Genomic DNA, 23,059 nt, shown 5'->3' on the forward strand with positions numbered 1-23,059 from the left:
AATTGGGGGCGCCTGGGTGGCTCAGTGGGTTAAGCCGCTGCCTTCGGCTCAGGTCATGATCCCAGAGTCCTGGGATCGAGTCCCGCATCGGGCTCTCTGCTCAGCAGGGAGCCTGCTTCCCTCTCTCTCTCTCTCTCTCTGCCTGCTTCTCTGCCTACTTGTAATCTCTGTCTGTCAAATAAACAAACAAACAAAAAAAAAATTAAAAAAAAAAAAGATATACCCATTGTATTTTTAGACGTGATGCTTTTGTACACTTACAAGACTACAGTATAGTGAAAAAGAGAAGCACTCTCAGTGTTGTGAGAATATAAACTCATGACTTTTATGTGCACTAGGAAACCAAAAAGTCCACTTGACTGGCCTTATTGTGATATTTGTTTGCTTCATTGCTGTGCTCTGGAACCAAACTTATAGTATTTCTGACTTATGCCTATGTTTGTTTATAAATTTGTTCAGTACTGTTAGGTACTGGGTATTGTTATTCTTGAATTTTTAAAAACTGAAATGAATTAAAATTAATTTCATTTTGAGAATGTTTAGCTTAATGTGGTATTTTGAGAGAATTAAGACTATTGCAGTATCAGGATTGGAAATTATGACTTTGGTAAAACGAATGTTTTGCTCATTATCACTCACAAATTAAACATGACTTGGGATTTCTGCTAAGTTTCAGTGTATTTACCAATTGAAAAACACAGTTAACTAAAAAAAAAAAAAAAAAAGACACTGGATTAAAATAATCAAAGCCTCTCGTTGTTTACGGTCATGAAGACTTTGGTTGTCAAGTTTTATTTAACTTGAAGAAAACATGAAGGAAATTTACCACACTATCTTGGTGGTAATATGGTGCTAATGATCTTCATATAATCTAGGTTTCAGAAGATTGATTTTTAAACTTTTTTTTAATTAAAAAACGAAAACCTAAAAACATTTTTGTCACAATTTCTCTACGTGACAAAAGATTCTAAAAAAAAGTTATTTCCAGGAAGTCAGGAGGATCTTCCAATGGAATGATGATAGTAGAAATGATGAGGATGAGAGCAGAATGGCAGGGATGACTGAAGAGTTCATGGAGCTTTCAGAAGGCAACAAAACCAGACCAGCTTTCTTAGTTTGGTGCGTTATGCCTTCTACTACCTGATTTCACAACGCATCTAAATTTGTTTGCTTCATTGTTAAGTCTTTATGTTGTTTTCAAAAGTACTTGGAGCAGCTTACGTAAGCATATGTAAAATAAAAGGTTAAACAAGTACATGTGGGAGAGAAAATCAGGGTCACACAGGAAGAAAACTAAGGAAGGATGGTAGGGGAAAGAGTGGGAAGCTGGGACATCACCTTTGTACATCTTGGCTTTGAGCTTTTTAAGTACCCAGGTTAGAAGAGAAGCACTCTCAGTGCCATGAGAATATAAGCTCACTGAGGTTAGAGAGCACCGTTTATTCATTGTCACCATTCTGGGACACAGCAATATGTCTTAGAATAGGCATGTGATAAATATGTATTAAATGAATAAAGATTTACAGTATCTCTAAGGTTAAAAAATCACAGTATTCATCTGCGAAAACAGAACTTCTTTTAGCATTCAGAAATTTCCTCTTGGTCTTCAAAAAAAGACACTGTGGTTGCAGGGACCAACATTCTTGATAACATTTAGAAGAACAGTGTGGCAAACTTTATATGGGGATTTCATTTAGTGTTTATATATGATTTTTAAAAAAGATTTTTTTAAATTTATTTGACAGAAACACAGCAAGAGTGGGAACACAAGCGGGGGGGGGGGGGGGGAAGAGGGAGAGGGAGAAGCAGGCTTCCCAATGAGCAGGGGGCCTGATGTGGGACTCGATCCCAGGACCTGGGATCATGACCTGAGCCGAAGAAGGCAGACGCTGAATGACTGAGCCACTCAGGCACCCCTGGTTTATATATTATTAATTTGTTCATCGAGCATACATTTCTTGATCCAAGTTTTCCCAAGACATGCTTCAAAAAAGTGTCTATAGAAGAGCAAGAATGTAATTAAACAGATAGGGAAAAGTGTTAGAGGTTGTATAATACAGTCTCCTTGGGGATTGCTGCTGGTACTCAACACCTAGAAGAACATGTAGCACATAGTAGGGACTTGGTGGCTATTTGTTGAGTGGGTTAGTGAAGAGTTCATCATGGAAGAGAAGAGACTTCTAATGAGAAGGGAGCAGAATAGGAAAGGACTGGGGGAGATGTTGCTGGTGGCCTAAGAAGGACAATGTATGTGGGCGTGGGGAGTACTGGAGGCGCTTGGTGAGAGGTTAGTCTGTTGAAATAAATCCGAGTCCTATCTGGAATGCTATCTCAGGGAGTTTTATTTTATATTATGATTGTTAATTTTTTTTCCATCAAAACCTGATCTTCAGCTGAAGGCAAGATAGAAGAGAAACCTAATGTAGATTACGTACCAACACATTTGACACTCGTCCTCTTACCTAATACCCCAATTATCCTCTCAAGTATTGTTCCTATTTTCCATATAAGAAACTGAAGCTTAAGAGATTTGAATGACTTGCCCATGATCACTATCTATGAAAGAAAATTCTTACTCTTCTTAATTCAATGAAATTCTCATTCTAAAAGACTGACAGTTGGGGAGAACTCAGGGAACGGAGCTGTCCTTGCAGGTCCTGTGCTTGTGCCCAGGTTTATTGTATTTGGAGAACAAGTCCAAAGTCTTCACTCAGCTGCCTTGCCTCCTCATTTAGTCTTTGGAGCACAGAGAATAACTGAAAGTTGTAACAACGCTATGGGCTAATGTTTAGGGTATACACATAGAAACATCACCCATGAATTATTGTGAATTGCCTTTGGTGGTGAGACTGCATGCAGATCTCTTTTGGTTTGCCTCTGGCCATGTTCATGTGAATGAGAGCATCTTTACTTCCTGCCACCAAGAACACTTTTAGATGCTAAGATCCTTGCCCAAGAGCGTGAATGCCCACAGAGAGAGTGGTTATTTCATATTTTGCCTATTGTAGACTAACTCATAGTCAAGATATTTAATGAGCTTAGGTTTGTGTCTGCTACTTGGTAGATGCTCATGAATATCAGCTTTTCATTTTTGACAGTCAAGCTCTCCCATGTGCTTATGCTTGTGGCCTTGCAGATTCAGTGTGATAATCATATCAACATAAAAATAGATTCAATATTCACAGAAAGGATAGGCAATGGAGATGCTTTATTATGGGATTATTATGAGTTGAGGTTGGTGCCTCAATATGTCTGTCTCTCCTCATCTCATGGCCTTTCACTAGAAAGGAGTGTGAAGGGATAAAGAGACCCTCTGCTCAAATCCGTACAGATGATAAGAACCCAGCAGCTTCTTAGCCATCTTCCTGGTACATAGGTAATTGTTCAGGCTGCCGAGGGAATCTGAGGAAGAGATGCTGAGTAGCTGTTAGAAATATTTTAGGAATCATGCAAAATTAGAGGAGTTGCAAACGACAGGCGAAGGGTCTGGTTTTCTAAAAAAGAGAGACACGTTTTGACCCTTGGATGGCAAATTCCATTTCATTTCTCGGAGTCTGATGGGGATTCTCAAAAAGGTGGTGTGTGAGCATCTGCAGAGGAAGCACACACGCCCCTCCCCTCCCTGTGGCCCCCTCCACCCCCCGCCTGCCAAATCCATTCTTCCAAGTTTCACAAAGAACGGGACATGCCAGACCAGGGCCATTTCTTCTGGGATGGATTGCCAGTTGGATAGCTCAGAAGGTCATGTATTTGCATCTCAGCCAAGAGTCCTGATACAAATTAATTTTATTTATTTATTTATTTAATTTTAGTGCCTGTTGTGTGTCAAGTACTGTGATAAGTACTGGGGATAATGGAGCTAAAGGAGTTCAGTTTCATGATGTCAGAACTACTCTGTGTTATCGAATTAACGTGTACAAACGAGTGGTGGAATTAATTAGATTAGTTACCTAATAAATGACTTAATAAACATATTTTTGTAACAATGATTATACAATTTTTGGATAAACCATAAATGGTAAGAAAATGTTATTCATTGACAGACCTAGTCAGAAAGATGATTTGTTGTGCATGACAAAGACCAAAATTGAGATGAATTATAATAATAACAAAATTCTATGTTCCTTTCTGCTTATTTTAAAAATCTAATTGTTTGTATGTTTGTGAATTTGTGTTAAAGATTTAGTGATAATGCATATAAACCTTTGTGATTAAATAAAATAAAACCTTCCTGAAAAAATCCCTCCTCCTCTCCAAAGAACAGTGTCGGTGCCTACAACCACAACCACAACTACACAGCCACACCAGTCTAGGGAGAAGGGTGGGTGGGGAGCAGGAGAATGTGTCTAGGTCGGCCAGAAGCTCATTATTACAATGTCTGTGTGCTTCATTCTAATGAATCATTTTTTCCACTGGGACATGAACTCTTCCAGGTCAGGGCCTATGTACTGTAACCTTAATATCTTGCAAAATGCCTGGACCCTCACAAGTTCTCAATAAGCACTTCTTCAAGAGTATTTTCTTCTTCAACCCCCCCCAAAATCCCTTAATTTGATCTGATATAACATTAATTATGAAATAGCATCTGTATTAGTTTCTCACTGTTGCTGTAACAAATTGATAAAAAGTTAGTGGCTTGTAGCAATACAAATTTATTGTCATTACAGTTCCAGAGGTCAGCAACCCCCCAAATCAAGGTGTTGGTAATGCTATGTTTTTTCCTCAGGGAGGCTTTCAAGTGAATCTGTGTTCTTTTCCTCTTCCAGGACCTAGAAGCCATCCACATTACTTGGCTTGTGGCACCTTCAAACTGGGAAATTTCTGACCCTTTTTCTTGTCACATTTCTTTCTTTGACCATTCTGTTAGAAGTGATTCTCTACTTTTCTTTTAAAGATTGATATGGTTATATTGGATCTACCTGTATCATCCAAGATACGGCCATAAAGAGTAACCTATTCACAGATTATGTGATTACAGTTAGGACTAGGGTGTGGCCAGAGTAATGGGGAGACCATTACTCTGCTTATCATAGCCTCCAAATCAGAAAGGTGATAGTGATAAGGTGTTAAACTCTATGCAGAATATTTTACTATGCCTCAGTTAAACTGAATACTTGAAAATTGTAGCAAAGAACCAGAACAGTAAGGAGATTTGGAGTTGTGCCAGTCTAAGGAATAGGAATAAATTCTAAATAAATTTCTAGTCTAAAGGAATAGGAAGTTTAGCTTAGAAAAGACAAGATCTACATGTAGGGATCCAGTGGCAGTTGTGGTTTGCGGAGGCATGAAATGACTGCTTCTTCAAAATATCAGAAAATTCTGTGTCATGACAGGATTGTACACTTGTGTTGTGAAATCCCAGAGGACTGAATAGGGTTAATCTTGGAAACTTTAGGGAAAAAGATTTTGGTTGTATGAACATTAATGATGTCCTTCAATACAGACAACTAGAAATGTCATGACTTGATGTCATGGGTGTCTTACAAAAGAGATTTGAACATTAGGACAGCTCAGGTCAACTGTTAAATTCCATTTAACCCTCATAGCCACCAATTCTGTGACTTAGAATTCCATTCGTGACCTTTGGGCCCCTCCACTGTGTTTAGTTGGAACTGGCCAAGGCCTTACATCCTTACTGAAGAGTCATTTCTTGCCTTCGCCAAATCCATATTTAAGGATTTGTCCCAGACCAGAAGAAGAATTGGTGAAGGAAGTTGGTAGAGCTGATGCCTCTTCAGAAGATGCAGAAACTCATGTTATTGTTGAGAATATATATTTAAAAAAAAAAAAAACCAGTAGCCATAGAGATAGTACAAATTTTAAAATGCTACACCAATACTTAAACATACTGTCTGACATATTCAGACATGAAAAGAGAACAACTGTAGAAGACAAAGCATGAAGAAAGTATCGATTCATTAGGTGGTTTGTATAAGAATCAAGTATGACACATGAGGAAATCAGCTGTTTAAAACGAAGGGAACAAAAGAAAGGGTAGACTAGCTTCTTTCATCTTAATCCACAAAACAATGTATTTTGAGACTTTTTTTTTAACCTGTCCATGTTGTGGATGGTTGTTTAAGCAACTTGTACAAGATCTGGGAGCTGTGGTAGAAAATGCTGTTTTTACGTAAAAACATATGTAGCATGAAAGTACTTTTTTATACTTTAAATAGTCTGTTACTTTATTATTGATCTTCTAAGTATACATCTGTCTAGTTTATAAATATAGACTCTACTTTGTGTTACATATTCAATTAGACTACACAGATTATTTTGTATCCCAAAAGTATCAAAAAGGAATTAAGGAATTAATTACAACTTCACTTGTACTCAAGAGAACTCTTTGTGGTTTCTTATAGCTGTTATTTATCTATATTCAAAGAGAGCCTTAAGTGTCTTTGTCTTTGGGGTTGTAATGGTCATTCTAGACTAAGAGAGGCTTGTTCAGACACTTAAGATGGTGGACCAATACTGCCAATGACTTCATACCACTGCATCGTCTTTCCACTTCTATGGATTACCCAACAGCAATAATGGTCATTCTAACCAGCTCCTGATGCTCCTCTCTACAGTCAAGGGAAGGTCAGCTATTTTTTGATCCCCATGGGAGAGAGACAGCTCCTCAATCAGTATCCTAAAATAGCTGGCAATTCTCAGCTGCTGGGCTGGAGTCCCTCCAGGGGAGAGCAAAGGGAACACAAATACACCCACAGGGTGCAAGTGAGAAGCCACCACAACATGAGCTAGGAGAGGCTTCTCAAGAAGATCCTGCTTACTCAAAAAATCTTTCTTCTTCTTTTCTTTTGTTTTCTTTTTTTAATTGAGAAGCTAAGTGTCTGCCATTTTTAACTTTCTTATTTTGTTTAAAGGGAAACCACTGCCTTGAAAATGAGACTAAATATTGCCATCTTCTTTGGAGCTCTCTTTGGTGCTTTGGGGGTTTTACTCTTTTTGGTGGCCTTTGGATCGGATTATTGGCTTCTTGCAACTGAAGTGGGGAAGTGTTCAGGTGAACAGAATGTGCGTTTCTTCTTCCAAATACTGATGTACTTGGTAGAAATGAGGATAGCCTTCCTCTTGAAATCAGAGATTAGTAGTGGAGTGCCTATTTCTTCACAGAAGAGATAGGTAGAAAGCTATTACCATTACTATTTGGGTTGGAATACATTTCTTTAACATTTTCCTGGATATGGTAACTTAAGTTATGTACTTTGTGTTGATGGCAAGTTACTTCATTTGTCTTCTGTGTAGATAGAGAACATCACTTTCCACCATGAAGGATTCTTCTGGAGATGTTGGTTTAATGGGATTGTGGAAGAGAATGATTCCAGTATCTGGAAGTTCTGGTACAGTAAGTGCAATTTAGCTTTATTTTCCCCCTTGTCATTAAAATAAGAATGAACAGCTTCTTATTTAGTACAGATCATTTACAATACAGGATTGGATTCTTAACTATAGAATCTTGATAGGATATCTTCAAAAGACTCATGAAGTGGTTCTTTTTCAGTAGGTAGAAATGGCTATATGAATAATTATTTTATTTTCTAACCTAAAGTAAGAGTCTGAATATTTATGGAAAAACTGAATTATATGCTGTTTTCTTGTTCTGATTTAAAATACCCTAACTTTAATAAAAACAACAAAAAACAAAAACCATTGATATTACCTTTATTATTTTTCTCAAATGTCTATATATTTGCAACATAGCAATATATATTATTTTCTCAAATATATATATTTGCAACATAGCAATATATATAGGTTATCCCTCGAAACCTCAAATTTAAAAATTTAAAAATAGAGATGTTATTTTATATTCGTGACTTTAAAGTTAAAAAAATCTTTTTAAATAATAAAACTTAATTGCCAGCCACAGTGGATGAAAGCTCACTCTGTTTGGGCTTTAACCAAGTTTGTGGGCAATATGAAGAAATGCCTGGCTTTTGATGTTTGCATTCTCTCATAGAAACTTGAAAGTTCTCTTTTGAAGTAGAAAAGCCTCTTAAAAATATGATACATTCTTTTCACTGTATTTCCTATATTTTATTATTCTTTGAAAATAACTAGCTTTTATCTTACCCCAAAGGTTATTGTAGGCTGAAATTATTAGTCTCCTTACCATATACTTCTGTGATATATCAAAATATGGTATATACTCTTGTGATTTATCAAAATATGGCATTTATATATATATATAATAAAGGATACATAATAAAAATATGAGATCTTGGAAGACAAGTAAGCTGACAGCAAGTAGGCATGCATAAAAGGAAACAAGTAATAATGAGATAAAATTTTGCAAGAAATAGTTGACAGGCTTTCTTACAGACATTTTGGGGAAGAGAAAAAGTGTCTTCCAATGAAAACTATTTAGACTGATAGATTAAATCAGACTATGCAAGAGGAAGACTCTTCCAAGGACTTAGAAGAAGGAAGAATTTCACTCCTTCTTAAAGAGTACGCACTGAAATCTTCAAGTTTTCAAACAACATAAACGTTTTTTCTTGTATTTTTTTCAAATACTAAAAATGCATTTGGATTATTAACTTGTATGACCTATCATTTCCATCTTTTCCCTAAAAATAGAATATAGAATACTTTTTATGTTATTCAGAACTGATCAAGGTTAAATCTAAGTTTATTAGATTTTTAAAACAATTACTTTTTGAATACTTACTATGCACTAAACATCAAATTAGGAACTAGAGAATATGTTTGTGAAAATAAATGAAGTGTAGTGCCTTTAATTTTAAGGTGATATTAGGGGCATTCTCTGCACTGAACTATGTCATGAGTTAGATGTTTTAGATGAATCCACTTTCCAGGTCCCCTCAGCTGCTTGATGGGAGTTTTTTCCCCCTCATTCAACTGTTCTCTGAACTTGTTGATCTAACCTGCAGTTTGTTTAGCTTGTGTGCCCCAGATCCCTGTTAGGAACAGGTCTTCTCTCATTTTCTCAATAACAACGACCTCTGTTTGGTCTCCTTTCTAGCCAATCAGCCAGCATCCAAGAACTGCGCACATGCTTACCTGTCACCATATCCCTTTATGAGGGGAGAGCACAACTCAACCTCCTATGATTCTGCTATTAGTAAGTACCTCGGTCCACTGAATGCCTCTGAGATGGACTTGTTTTTTTGAAAAAAAAAAAAAAAATTAACATGTATCATTTCAATATTTTCTCTGGTATCAATCTGTTATATATAAAATAATAGGAGGCCCTTATAATATACCATTTATAACTCTAATTGAATATAATTTAGGTTTTTTTTTTAAAGATTTTATTTATTTATTTGAGAGAGAGAGACAGTGAGAGAGAGCATGAGAGGCGAGAAGGTCAGAGGGAGAAGCAGACTCTGGAGCTGGGAGCCTGATGTGGGACTCAATCCAGGACCGTGACCTGAGCCGAAGGCAGTTGCTTAACCAACTGAGCCACCCAGGCGCCCCTATAATTTAGGTTTTAAAGTAAAGCCATTGTAGTGGCTCAGTTGGTTAAGCATCTGCATTCAACTCAGGTCATGACCCCAGGGTCCTGGAATCAAACCCCCCAACAGACTCTTTGCTTAGTGGGGAGCCTGCTTCTCCCTCTCTCTCTGCTGGCCACTTCTGCTGCTTATGCTTTCTCTCTTTCTCTGCCAAATAAATGAATAAAAATCTTTAAAAATATATAAATAGAAGTAAAGCCATTGTAATTTACTTGCTACTTATAAAGATATTTATAAGTGTGTTTTATGATGTGGAAATAATGATACTAGGAAGAACTGACCTGAAACTAGTTTTACAACAACAAGTAATCATAATATATACCCTACTTTTACAACATTGTTTTTGCAGCTGTTGCACATACAAATATGATTATGTTACTATTTTCCTATAAAATGACTGAACTTTGTTATATGTGATAACTCAGAGAAGAACAGTCAAATATCATTAACTGAGAGTCATAATTACCTAGTTTCTTTTGTCTTTTCATACTATTTGTTCTATAGAAAGTACACAAACTTAATTTGTACAGAAAACACATAATATATACTTAAATCTAGTTTTAGAGAAAGTACTTAAGCTCAATATGTCAGCTTTATTCTTAGCTGGTTTCATGAAGATTTTAATAAAGGGTGTTTATCATAATCTTAAAACTAAGAGTTGGTTCAGAATTTACCAGTGTCATAAACAGGAACAAAAATATTTGTTTTATAGGGGCGCCTGGGTGGCTCAGTGGGTTTAAGCCTCTGTCTTTGGCTCAGGTCATGATCTCAAGGTCCTGGGATTGAGCCCCGCATCAGGCTCTCTGCTCAGCAGAAGGCCTGTTTCCCTTCCTCTCTCTCTGACTGCCTCTCTGCCTACTTGTGATCTCTGTCTGTCAAATAAATAAATAAAACCTTAAAAAAATATATTTGTTTTATAAAAGATAATAAGTAATATATGGAATATGCTGGATTGACTTGTTTAGTCAGTACTCTCCAGAGAACCAGTAGCAGGTAAACGGGTGGGGGTGAAGGTTGGGGAGTGAGGATGATTGATTGATTGATGGACGATGGATGGATTAAGGGATTGATGGAGAGATTTTAAGGAATTGTCTTATGCCATTGTGGAGGCTGGCAAGTCTACAATCTGTAAGGCAAGCCTATAGACTAGATAGGAGTTGCCATTACAGTCTTGACTCTAAAGGGTGGAAACTCTGGTAGAATGTCTTAAAGGAAACTTCAATCTTTATTCTTAATGCCTTCAGCTGATTGGACGAGGCCCACCCCCATTATGAGTAGTTTAACCAAATTAACACATAAGATTAACCATCATAAATCTTAACAAATCTTTACAGCATACATCATTTTTAAAAATTATCTATAAAAATATGTATTTTTATACCTTATAATTTTAAGTTCTTCAAAGGATATACCATCTGCTTAGATCACATGATTGACATGACATTTTATGGTAGTGGATGTGAGGTCTGGATAGGAAAAGAGGTGCACTGACACACAGCCATGCTTATCCATCAAAGTTGCTTGTGCTTAAAATGCCTTTGGCTTTTGGCCTTGAGAACTACAGTGTGGATGCTCTTTCCCATTGAAAACTGCACAAGGCAGTTCCCATTTCTCAAAGCCCTTTGCATCCTGTGTGACATGGACCTTCTCATTGATAAGAGAAAGATGGCATAGCAAAGAGTAGGAGAAACAATTTTGTATTATAAAAAGTTGCAAAAGAAGTACTCCCCTGACATTCTTATTTTTCTAAAATGGACTAAGAAGTTGTACAGGGTTGACTTTCCACAACATTAGGTATTTGCATAAATATTAGGATTTTTGTTGATCCTCATATGTTCAGGTCCTGTGATGAGATAGGTATTGTGGGGTACATATATTTTAAATGACTCTACATATTTGAAAAGCCTGCACCTTAAGGAAATAGAAGAGAACTTTAAAAACAAGGTGACATGATCTAAACATAATAATTATGATGGAGATGGATAGAAAGTGCATGTCACAAAAATTATACTGCAATTATGCTTAGAATTATTGTGTAGCACTGCATGTAATTACTGTGTCATTTTTTGGATCTGATGACAAAACCATATTCCAATTTTTCGTTTTGTTTTGTTTTAAATTAGCAGATTCCTCTTTGGCTCACGTATTGTAACTCCCTATTCACTTTAAGCAACTTTATCAAACATTTTAGCAAACATGACTGAGATGGGAAAAAGTATGTCCTACAATAGAAATAGCATACACATATTTCATTTACCTTCATAATAATGTACAATGATATCTGACATTATATTTGGGTGATTTTTTTCTTATGATTTCCTTTATCCAAGAGAAAGGCCATGGATATCATTAGAAGGGTTTTACCTGATTGAATGTGCATGTTTCCTAGTTAGTGAGGCCATCTAGTCTTTACTAGACTCCATAGCCACTCTTTGGCTTCATGTAGCCTTATAATGATCAGGCATTATACATTTGCTAATTTATCTTGGCTAAATTCAAAGTATTATTTGTAAAATCTGTGCTTTCCAGCCTGGATAATTGGTAAAATGGCTCTGTATTCTCCTGAGCTCTTGTACTTGTAGTTAGCCAGTATTGAAATCAGTGAAAATAAAAGAGTAGTATCTAATCTTTCTGGAAGACTGTTTTGTAACCATCAGATGCAAATGATGAAATTATTCTATTTCATAATACGGAGACTGAGATTCAGAGAAACCACGTGAGTCTGTTTTCACACAGCTGATTATTGGCAGAACTATTGCAAAGGCCCAAGTCTCTGGATTTTGTTTATGGATAATCATATAAACTAAGTGAATGAAGAGGCAGATTTTAATGTCTGCCATTAACTCTTCTTTTTTTTTTTTTTTCCATGACTTTATTTTTTTATTTATTTATTTTTTAATTTTTTATTTTAAATTTTTTATTTTTTATAAACATATATTTTTATCCCCAGGGGTAACTCTTCTTAAGTACAAGTCTTTTCACTGGATCTCAACAAAAGAAGAATTTTAATGTTATGTTGGCCTTTTCTACTTCTGTATCTGATCCTGATAAGGTCTAATTCAGTGTTTCCTTTATTTATCTTTGCCTCAGACATGTATCCTAAAATTTCTTTATGCGCAATTCCGGTTATTTGAATGGTTGCCCAAGCCTAGAGAGGTTGTTAAAGTAGGGTTGTGTACTTCAACAAAGTCTTTTAAACAATTCCATTACCTTTTGATATCTGTCAGAATTTAGATTTTGTGGTTTGTTTCATGATTAGACTCAGTCATATTTCTTTTATTCGGTATCATTTGGTAATGATGTACAGAACATAGATTAGTTTTCTAGGTAATTGAGCCTCTGAATGAATTAATCATTTTGTTGTTGTCCCCACAGTCTTTGGCCACACCTACATCAAAGTGCTCATTATAAACAACTACAATGGTTTACTTTAGTTTATTATTTGTTGGAACTCCCTAAAGGCACAGAATATATCCTACTCATATTTATATCCCAGAACCTAGTATAGTGCATGGTACTTAGTAAATGCTTCTGTATCTCTATGGAATGACTTAGTGCAAAAGCTCCTTGGTCTTCTTCTTAAGCAGAATCTATGAAAGTAATTTTTCCTTTTCTTGGAAACACACACACACACACACACACCATGACCTTCCTTGTGTTTCTCAGAATCAGTGTTAGCCCTCATTCTGTGGGGGCTTTGGATTTAGTGTCCCTCCTCTCCAAAGCTCTTCCTTTCGTCCAAGCCCCTGCTCCCTCTGTCTCTCTAACAAGCAGGCTCATCCCCAAGCCAGCTCATAGGTCAGTTTCCTTAAGGAAGTCTTCCTTGCCGGCCCTCTGCTCCATTAGTGAATAGACCAGGTTCTCCTTTATCGAGACCATTCTTTTTTTTGCAGGGGGGAGGCTCTATGCTCAATGTGGGTCTTGAACTCACAAATCTGAGATGAAGAGTTGCATGCTCTACTGACTGAGCCATACTTGAATTTGACTATCCATAGCACAGATTTTGTTTGCTTGTGTAATTATTTTGTTCATGTATTTGCTTCCCCGTTCAACTCTAAGCTCCATGGCAGTGACATCTTGTGTGTTTGGCTCACTGGTGTACCTACCAGAGACTGAATGCTAAATGAAAACTTTGGGAGAGCCTTGTTGCTACCCTATACTGTGGTATTCATCCTGGTGCCCTAAGGAACTGTTGGTGTGTGTAGGAATTTTTCAAGCCTTTGCTAAGTGGACTTAGATTACTCTTAAATTGTTTTTCATACTTTTTAAAATAATTTTTCAGTCTTCAACACTGCTTTCACATGTCAGGTGTCCTTTGCATTTATTGTCAATGTTTATTTATTTTGTATTCTTTTCCGGTCTTCTCGTTCTTCACCCTTACACAAAATTGTAAGGCAAAGCAGATTATAGAAGACTAGAACAGCAAGGAGGCAGGTAGGCAAGATATTAGTCAGCCATGTGTTAGGTTGCAAGTGACAGGAAACTAACAAGCTAAAAAATGCACAGTTGAAGCTATGCTCTTCCATCTTCAGAAGAGCAGGCTGTCCCTAGAATTCTCCAGTAGATTTCTGCCAATGCTGTAGTCATCAGAGCAGTGTCATGTGGCTTCGGTGGGCTGGGACTTAGAGTTGCCAGCTCTCTAGTCAGAGGAGGAGAAGGGAGAAGGGCTAGGAGCAAGTGCTGATCCCTTAAAGGGTCAACATGTCCTCAGGGCCAATGAGGGCAGGGCAGCAAGGATAAAAAGGGAATAATGGTTATAGATTTATTTAAGTAGTTAATGTGTAGGGATGCCTGGGTTAAGTGTCATCCTTCGGCTCAGATTATGATCTCGGGTCCTAGGATGGAGCCCCACTGGGGACTCTCTGCTCAGCTTCTCCTTCTTTCCCTGCCTGCTGCTCTCTCTGCTTGTACTCTTTCTCCTTGTCAAATAAATAAATAAAATATTAAAAAATTTTTTTAATTAAAAAAAGAGTTAATGTGTAAAAATAGGTAGCTAAACAAAACAAAGCTGGAGGAATCTAGGATGATGAAGAAATTCCCTTTTGAAGAAGGCATAAACACTTAAACAATTTAAACAATGTGCAATAAAGGGTAAGATAGTCACCTCCGTCCCACTGATAAATACTATTTTAGAGTATTTCTTGCCAATCCTTTTATATGCATATTTTACATAGTTTTAATTGTTATAAACACGTATCCTTTCTAAGTTAGCAAGAACTTGTCCACATTTTTACCCAATGGTTTTTAAAATTTTAAATATGTTAGTTACTACTTCCACATTAAAACTAATGTAATAAAAAAAAAACAGGGAAAAACATTTCAAATAAAAATAACTTTATGCCTGTACCATGTCATAATTTGTGTTAATTCTTTGGATTATATTTACAGAAGTGTGAATGGTGAATCAGAAGGTAGGGATAGGTTTTCTTTTTTGTTGTGTCAGGCCATGGTACGTCATTGCTTGCCAGCAAGCCCTGAACTGTGCATGACTTCAGCTAAGAACATTTGGTAAGGAGGGCAGAAATATGAGCAGTAGGAGGAGGGAGTCACATCTGAAAGCGGAGGATGGGGATTTAGTTTGGATTTCAACATTTTAAAGTTGGTTTGATGGCAAAACACCATTGCAAAATAATTCAGCCCATAGCTTGCTGTGTAGAACTGACTTCCTCGAAAGACCTTAATTAGAACAGCAGATACTGATGAGGAATTACAGAGGTGGTTTTTAAAAATTTTTTAATTTTTTTATAAACACATAATGTATTATTAGCCCCAGGGGTACAGGTCTGTGAATCGCCAGGTTTACACACTTCACAGCACTCACCATAGCAATACCCTCCCCAACGCCATAACCTCCCCTCCCCCTCAGCCCTCAGTTTGTTTTGTGACATTAAGAGTCTCCTATAGTTTGTCTCCCTCCTGATCCCATCTTGTTTCATTTATTCTTTTCCTACCCCCCAAACCCCGCACTTTCAACTTCTTCATATCAGGGAGATCTTTCTCCGATTGACTAATTTCACTAAGCATAATACCCACAGAGGTAGTTTTTGATATAAGGTATAATCTTTAAGAAAAAAGTCATAGAAAAAGAGATGGTAAAATTTCAATTATACTTAGGGGGAGAAAGAAAGCAGCATAGAACCACCCACAAAGGAGAAAGAAAAAGAAGCCTTGAGAAGCCAGCTGATAAGGAGGCTGTCAGCCCTGCCAGGGGGTGGTGAGATTCTTGGGAAGGAGTTGGTAGCCCTCAGTGACAAATGCAGAGTGACTGGGAATGAGAGGGGCATGAAGGAATTGGATAAGATGGGATAATGCAAGAGTTTTCATGACCACTGATAGCTGTCTACACTGAAGACTCAGCTACGGAGGCATCTCTTTCTAAACCTAATCCCGCCTGCTCTGCTGGTTTGGCCTGAGACTTATAGGCCTGCTGCTCTGTATCTCACTCCTGCTTATTTCCGGTTCCCTTGGATCGGACCATACGGCCCTGCCCTCCTTCCTGGTAGTGCCCTTCCTCCCCCAGGGAACCATTCCATTTTCCTGCACTTGCTCTGTCGCCGGACAATAGCCCTACTTCAGGTTTCCTTCTCTTCCTTTTCCAAGAGGAGAGGTCAGAAAGCAGAGATGCTCATAAAGGGGGCAGAGCATCAGAATGATAGGGGCGTGAACCCTCATACAGGATGTTTAAGGAATGGGCAGCAAGGAAGTTGAGACCTTTGTGATTAGCCAGCAGCTTGGACTTGGACTTGGAGTCCACAAGCGCACAGGATTTACACAGGGCACCTGGGTAGCTCAGTGGGTTAAGCCTCTGCCTTCGGCTCAGGTCATGATCCCAGGACTCTGGGATCAAGTCCCACATCAGACTCTCTGCTCAGCAGGGAGTCTTCTTCCCCCTCTCTCTCTGCCTCCCTCTCTGCCTACTTGTGATCTCTCTCTCTCTGTCAAATAAATAAAATTTTTAAAAAATCACACACATTTTGCCTTATGAAAGGTAAAATCAAACAAATACCCTTATATTTGACAATTTTAAACAGCACAAAAATGAATTAAGATTTGAGTCTAAAGTTAATGAAAGTACTTATATAACTAAGAAGATATATCAGCATGTCCTAGGTACCTAATTTCATTGGGATGACTACCAGCTTCCTGATCAATAATGCTGGTGTAGCTGGGTCTTATTTCCTAATTTTCTCATGTTCAAATATGGTAAATCTGGGCATTGTCTTAAATTTACCAAAGTTCCTTCTGTTCTGCTTTAGTTATATAGGAAAAAAACTACACTGCAAAATATGATGGAAATTACAGGTCCTTTTTTAAAAATCATGTCAAGTACCTAAATATTGAGAGATACCTTAACATCCACTCCATGTCCTACTGTTCATTCAGTCATTGGGGATTACACAGCCATGGCCACAGAAACAGTGTGATATTACAGGGTGCCTGCAGTTCCTGATTTCTGGCGGACTTTTTAATCTGTGACCCAGGGAAGGCTCCCCTGCATTCAAGTTGGAGGCACCCACAGGGCAGCTCACTCAGCCTTCCACAGCTGCAGCTCATGAAGATACAGTTAATTGGCTTTCCAGTTCCAGGGCCCAATATCAAGGCTGAAATTAAAAATCACTCTTTCAGAGGGTGTTATTTTGTGTTCCCTGCAATTGATTCATGTGCATCTAAGGATTGATTGACAGCTTATATAACATCCCTGTACTCATGGAAAGATTACCTTCTGTAAACAAGACTGTGTATATGGCTTGGCTTCCCCTCATGGAGGATAGGCTCCAGCCTCTATGGAGGCTTCTGGTGATATCTATTAAAATGTCAGCCATACTCAGAAGTAGAAATCTCCTCCAGTCATAGAGAAGCTCTTGGTGCCAGGCTACCTCAGCCTTAGAAGTATTGAGATTTTGGGCCAGATAATTTTTTGCTATGGAACTATCCCGTGCATTGGACGATGTTTAGTGACACCCCTAGCCTCTACCCACTCAATGCCAGTAGCACCTGTCAGTTGTGCCAGTCAAAAATGTCTCTTAACGTAGCCAAGTCTTCTAGAGTGGATGGGCACAAAATCACCTCTGACTAAAACTACTGGGGCCCTGTAGATATTCATTGCTAACACTTCTGAGGACCCAAGCTCTTCTTCAGATTATACTCACACTGTGTACTTTCTGTGCCCACCTTCAAGGCTCCATGGCTCAAAAGCACATAAATGATGGTTAGTTTCCTTCTTCCATGCAGAATATGCAGACAAAAAAGGGAGCAACGAGCTTCTGTGGGTCTCTCTTAACTTTAAATTTTACTGCTTCAGCTTCAAGCTGTGGATCTTTTCTTAGGAAAGAGATTTACTTAATCCAATGGAAAAAAATGTCAAAGAATTACTGTATCCTGGGCACTGTTCTGGGTGCTTTATTGTCAGTCCTAAATTCTTGCCCTTGTGAAGCTTTTATTATAGGGGGGAGGCAGATGGTAGACAAAATCAGTCAGTCAGGTACTTGGAGGGGAATAAAAGGTGATAGTGTATGTGTGGAGGCAATCTCAGTATTAAATAAGGTGACCAGAGAGGTGATGTCTGTTTTGAGTTGGCCAGCCCTGATGGAACGGGGCTCTGTCATCTAGCTAACCTGTCGTGGTTCCTTGATCCCTCTTTTGAAGACTAGGTCGATGCTATACAGAGAGTACTTAGCACAGGGGCTGGCATTTGTGGTAAGAGTTCTGTGGGAGTTACAAGCTGAACTTTCAGCCGGTGTGTCTGTGTTCACTACCTGAAGCCAGCGTTTCCTGCCTCTGGCTTTTTTATCTCCACAAAGCTCACTGTACTTGTTGATAAAGGGAAGATTAGTATAGTCTTAACCCACACAGTTGTTAAAATGAGAAGAGATAATAATACAAGTGCTTAGCAGAGTAGTTGCCATGTCGTTGGTATTCAATAAATGTCAACTACTTTTATGGCAATATACCAATTTAGAGCACTGGAAATAAGTTCTCATGAGGGCAGGTAAATTCATCACAACTTCCCCAGTGAAATGCTTCCTGCTCTTTGAAGTGTGTGTGTGTGTGTGTGTGTGTGTGTGTGTGTGTGCAGTCACATCAAGCACTTGGTAGAGTTTCTGGCAAAGAATAAGGACTTCAAAACTAGTGCTCATTATCATTATCCTTAGCAGATCACCATAATCCTGGTACAAGATAGCTAATACTACCATCTGTATTGGCCAAGCTTTGCCACTGTTTATCTAGTAATTTTGATTAAAATTCATTCAACAAATATTTATTGAACATGTACTATGTGCCAGGCACTGTTCTAGGTTCTGGGGAGCAACAGGGCACAAAACAGAAGGAAATCTCTGTCCCCATTGGGCTGACATTCTGGAGAGGGGAGACACATAAGGCAAGATAAAATAAGTCAATTTAGAGCATGTTGGAAGATGACAGTGCCTTGGAAAAACAAAACATGGAAAGAGTCTGGAGACAAGGGACTGACAGATGTGAGGGTGATAAGAACTCTGTAATGTGGTTAGAGGGGAGTTTGGCTCTGAGAAAATGATAGAGTGGACACTTGTAGAAAGTGAGGAAGTGAACCATATGATGTCCAGAAGAGTGTTCCAGGTAGAGGGAACATGAGCTGTAATGGGTAGAACATGCCTGATGGGTGCAAAGAACACAAAAGTAGCCAGCACTGCAGGAAGGGATAGAGTGAGTAGAGAGTAGAGGAGATGGTGAGGGAAGTGGATGGTATGGGGGGGTTGGGCCAGTGTAAGGACCTTGGCTCATGTTCTCTGAATGAGAGGAGAAGGGGGTTAAGGGGTGGTTTTGAGCTAATTTGTGTTGTAAAAGAATTTCTCCAGTTATTGCATTGTTAACAGACTGTGGAAAGTCAAATGTGGATTCAGGCCGACAAATGAGGAAGTTTGCTATATTCCAGATGGCTAACACAAAGACATTAGGAAGTAAAAATTTGTCTGAATCTAGCACGGTCCTTTTAAAATTACTTAACAACCAGTAAGGAAATCTATTGAGTAGACAATACCTGTAACACAGAACAATAAAATACAACCCTTATGTCCAGATTGCTATGTACCTTAAATACCAGTTTTCCCTTTTTGTAGTTTTAAAAAATTTTCATTACAGAAATTTCCAAACCTTTACAATAGTTATCAGTGTATTTTCTAGTATATGTACTGCCAAAGTGGACACAATAATTATCAACATATTTTCTAATCAAATGATTATTATTGTGAATTTTGAGATTTTTTAATATTTTCTAGATATGAGTCTTTTATTGAGTATGTGTTTTCCAAACACTTCTTCCCAATCTGTAGCTTGTCTTTTCATAAACTTAACAAGATCTTTCACAGAGTAAGAGTTGCAAATTTTGATGAAGTTTAATTTATGGCATTTTTCTTTTATGGATCATACTTCTGGTGTCATATCTGAGAACTGTCTACGAAGCCTCGGGTTCTGAAGATTTTCTCCCAAAAGTTTTTAAGTTTTATGTTTTACATTTAAATTTATGATCCAGTTTGAGTTACTTTTGTGTAAAGTGTATGATTTACAATTTTTCAAATGTGTGTTCCATTGCTTTAGCATCATTTGTTGGAAAGCCTGTCTTTTCCCCCATTGAATTGCCTTTGTACACCTGTTAAAATATAATTAGTTATACTTGTGTGGGACTATTTCTGGATTATGTATCCTGTTCTGCTGATCTATATGTTGATCTGTCTGCCAGTGCCACATCATCCTCATGAGTTTAGCTATATCTTGAAGTTGGAGTGAATGATTCCTCCTATTAGGTTCTTTTTCAAAATTATTTTAGCTATTCTAGATTGTTTGCATTTCAATATGAAATTTAGGATACTCTTTCCTATATCTATAAAAAAAATCTTTCTTGGATGATAGAATTGCCTCTATCAATTTGGGAAGAATTAATTTTATTTTGTTGAGTCTTTATTATGTTGTCTTCCAATCAGTGAATGCAATATATTTTTCCATTTATTAAGATCCTTTTAAATTTCTAACATCAGTATTTTATAGTTTTCAGCTTACAAATCCTGAATGTGCACTACTAGATTTACATCTAAGTATTTCAATTTTTGAGCAATTACAACTGTTAATATATTTTAAATTGTGGTTTCTATGTGTTTATTGATAATAGAATTATAATTGATTTTTTAATGTTTACATTGTATTCTAAGACCTTGCTAAATTTACTTAGGAGCTTTAGGAGGTTTTGTTTGTTTTATTTTTTAATTTTTTGTACATTATTTGGGATTTTCTGTAGAAAGAGTCATGTCATTGGCATATAGGGACAGTTTTATTTCTTCCTTGCTTGCATATAAACATATGCATTTTATTTCCTATTCTTGCGCTATTGCATGCACTATAGCTTCCAGTATTATGGTGAATAACAACAGTGAGAGCAGACAGTCTTGCCTCATTTCTAGTCTTCAGGAGAAGACTTCCTCAAGTATGATGTTGCTATAGATTTTATTTATTTATTTATTTATTTATTTATTTATTTGGGATGCTCTTTATTAACTCTAGGATGTTGTCCTCTTCTCCTTATTTCCTGAGCGTTTTTGTCACAAATGGATGTTGAATTTTGTTAAATTTTTTTCTGCATCTGTTGATATGGTCACAATACTATTGTTCTTTATCATATTAATATTTTGTATTACATTTCTTGATTTTCAGATGCTGAGCCAGCCTCTTTAATAGGAATAAACCACATATGTTCATGATAAATATTTCTTTTTACACATTGCTTAATTCTATGTTAGTATTTTATTAAGGATTTTTGCATCTGTATTTATGAAGGATATTGATCTGTAGTTTTCTTTTTTTTTACTGCTCATCTAGGTTAAGTATCTGTAGTAATGATTTCATTAAGTAAACTGGGAAGTGTCTTCTCTTCTTCCGTATTCAGGAAGAGATTGTGGAGAATTGGTACTAATTCTCTTTAAATGTATATATCTGATATAATTTACTAGTGAAATCATCTGGTTCAGGAGATTTGACTTTCAGGGAATTTAAAATTATAAATCTAATTTCCTCAATAATTACACGGCTATTCAGATTATGTATTTAACATGTGATTTGTGACGGTTTGTGTTTTTCTAGGAATTGGTTCATTTCATCTCAGTGGTAAAATTTGTATGTATAGAGTTCAAAATATTCCCTTATTATTTTTTATGAATGCAGTATCTATGGTGATATCCCATGTTTTCATTCCAGATATTGGCAGTTTGTGTCTTATTTTTATTTTGTCAGTATTATTAGAAGATTGTTAATTTTGTTGAGCTTTTCAAAGATGCTGCTTTTTTTTTTCATTTTTTTCTATTGGTTTTCTGTTTTAAATTTCATTGACCTATGCCTTTTCTTATTTCCTTCTTTCTGATTGCTTTAGATTTGTCTAGCTCTCCTTTTTATACTTTCTTGAGGTGAAAGATTAGATTATTGATATTTTATCCTCTTTTCTAATATAAGCATTTACAGGTAGAGATTTCACTCTCAGCACTGCTTTTGCTGTTCCACACAGTTTTTGTTTGTTTTAAGATTTATCTATTCATTTTAGAGAGTGGGGTGGGACAGAGGGAGAAGGAGAGAGAAACAGGCACAGTCTGTACTGAGCATGGAACCTCATGTGGGGCTGGATCTCACCATTCTGAAACCGTGATCTGAGCAGAAACCAAGAGCTGGATGCTCAACAGACTGTACCACCCAGGCCCCGCGGCTTCCCACACTTTTGATACTATTTATTTTTATTTTCATTCAACTCAGTGTGTTGTTTAATTTCCCTTGTGACTGATTGTTTGACTCATAGATTATTTAGAAGTGTATTGTTTAGTTTCCGAGAGTTTGAAGATTTTCTTTCAATCTTTCTGTTATTAATATTTAGTTTGATTCCCTTGTGACCAAAGACCATACTGCGTACAATTTAAATTCTTTTAAATTTAATAAGGTTTGTTTTGTGACCTAGGATATGGTCTATTTTTCTGACATTTGAAAAAAGGTACGGTTGGATGGAATGTGCTCTGAATGTCAGTTAGAGGCTATCTGTTGATGGCCTTGTTGAGTTCTTCTGTATTCTGGCTGGTTTCCTGTCTAGCTATTATGGTAATTGGTGAGAGGCAATACAGAAGTCCCCAGCTATAATTGTGGGTTTATCTGCTTCTCTTTTCATTTCTATCAGTTTTTGCTTCACATATTTTCCTGCTTTTTGTCAGATGCGTGCACATTTAGTGTTCCTATGTCTTTTTGGTAGAGTCATCCTTTTATCATTATTTAATGTTGCCAGTAATTTTCTTTATTCTAAAATCTATTTTATCTAAGAACAACCCACTCCTTCATTCTTTGAATTGATATTTATGTGGTATATATTTTTTCACTTTTTTATTTTCAATATTTCTAAATTGTTATATTTGAAGTGAGTTACAGACAACATTTGGTTAGATTTTTTTTTTAATCAAGTCTGCTAAGCTATCTCTTTTCTATTTGAAGACAATTTTTAGAGCAATTTTAGATTCACAGCAAAATTGAGAGAAGATATAGAGACTTTTCATATACCCACTGTTCCACTACAT

General features: G+C 37.0%; 1 protein-coding gene across 1 annotated transcript in view; it reads left to right on the forward strand.

The window, feature by feature from the left end:
• Nucleotides 1-23,059, forward strand: part of TMEM182 (transmembrane protein 182) — an 87,579-nt gene that overhangs the window by 16,859 nt on the left and 47,661 nt on the right. Inside the window, exons 2-3 of the mRNA XM_059406359.1 lie at nucleotides 7,255-7,354; nucleotides 8,996-9,094. Coding sequence (XP_059262342.1) covers nucleotides 7,255-7,354; nucleotides 8,996-9,094 — 199 coding nt within the window. The remainder of the gene's footprint in view (nucleotides 1-7,254; nucleotides 7,355-8,995; nucleotides 9,095-23,059) is intronic.

This window comes from Mustela nigripes, chromosome 7 (genome assembly GCF_022355385.1).
Source record: "Mustela nigripes isolate SB6536 chromosome 7, MUSNIG.SB6536, whole genome shotgun sequence".
Lineage (NCBI taxonomy): Eukaryota > Metazoa > Chordata > Mammalia > Carnivora > Mustelidae > Mustela > Mustela nigripes.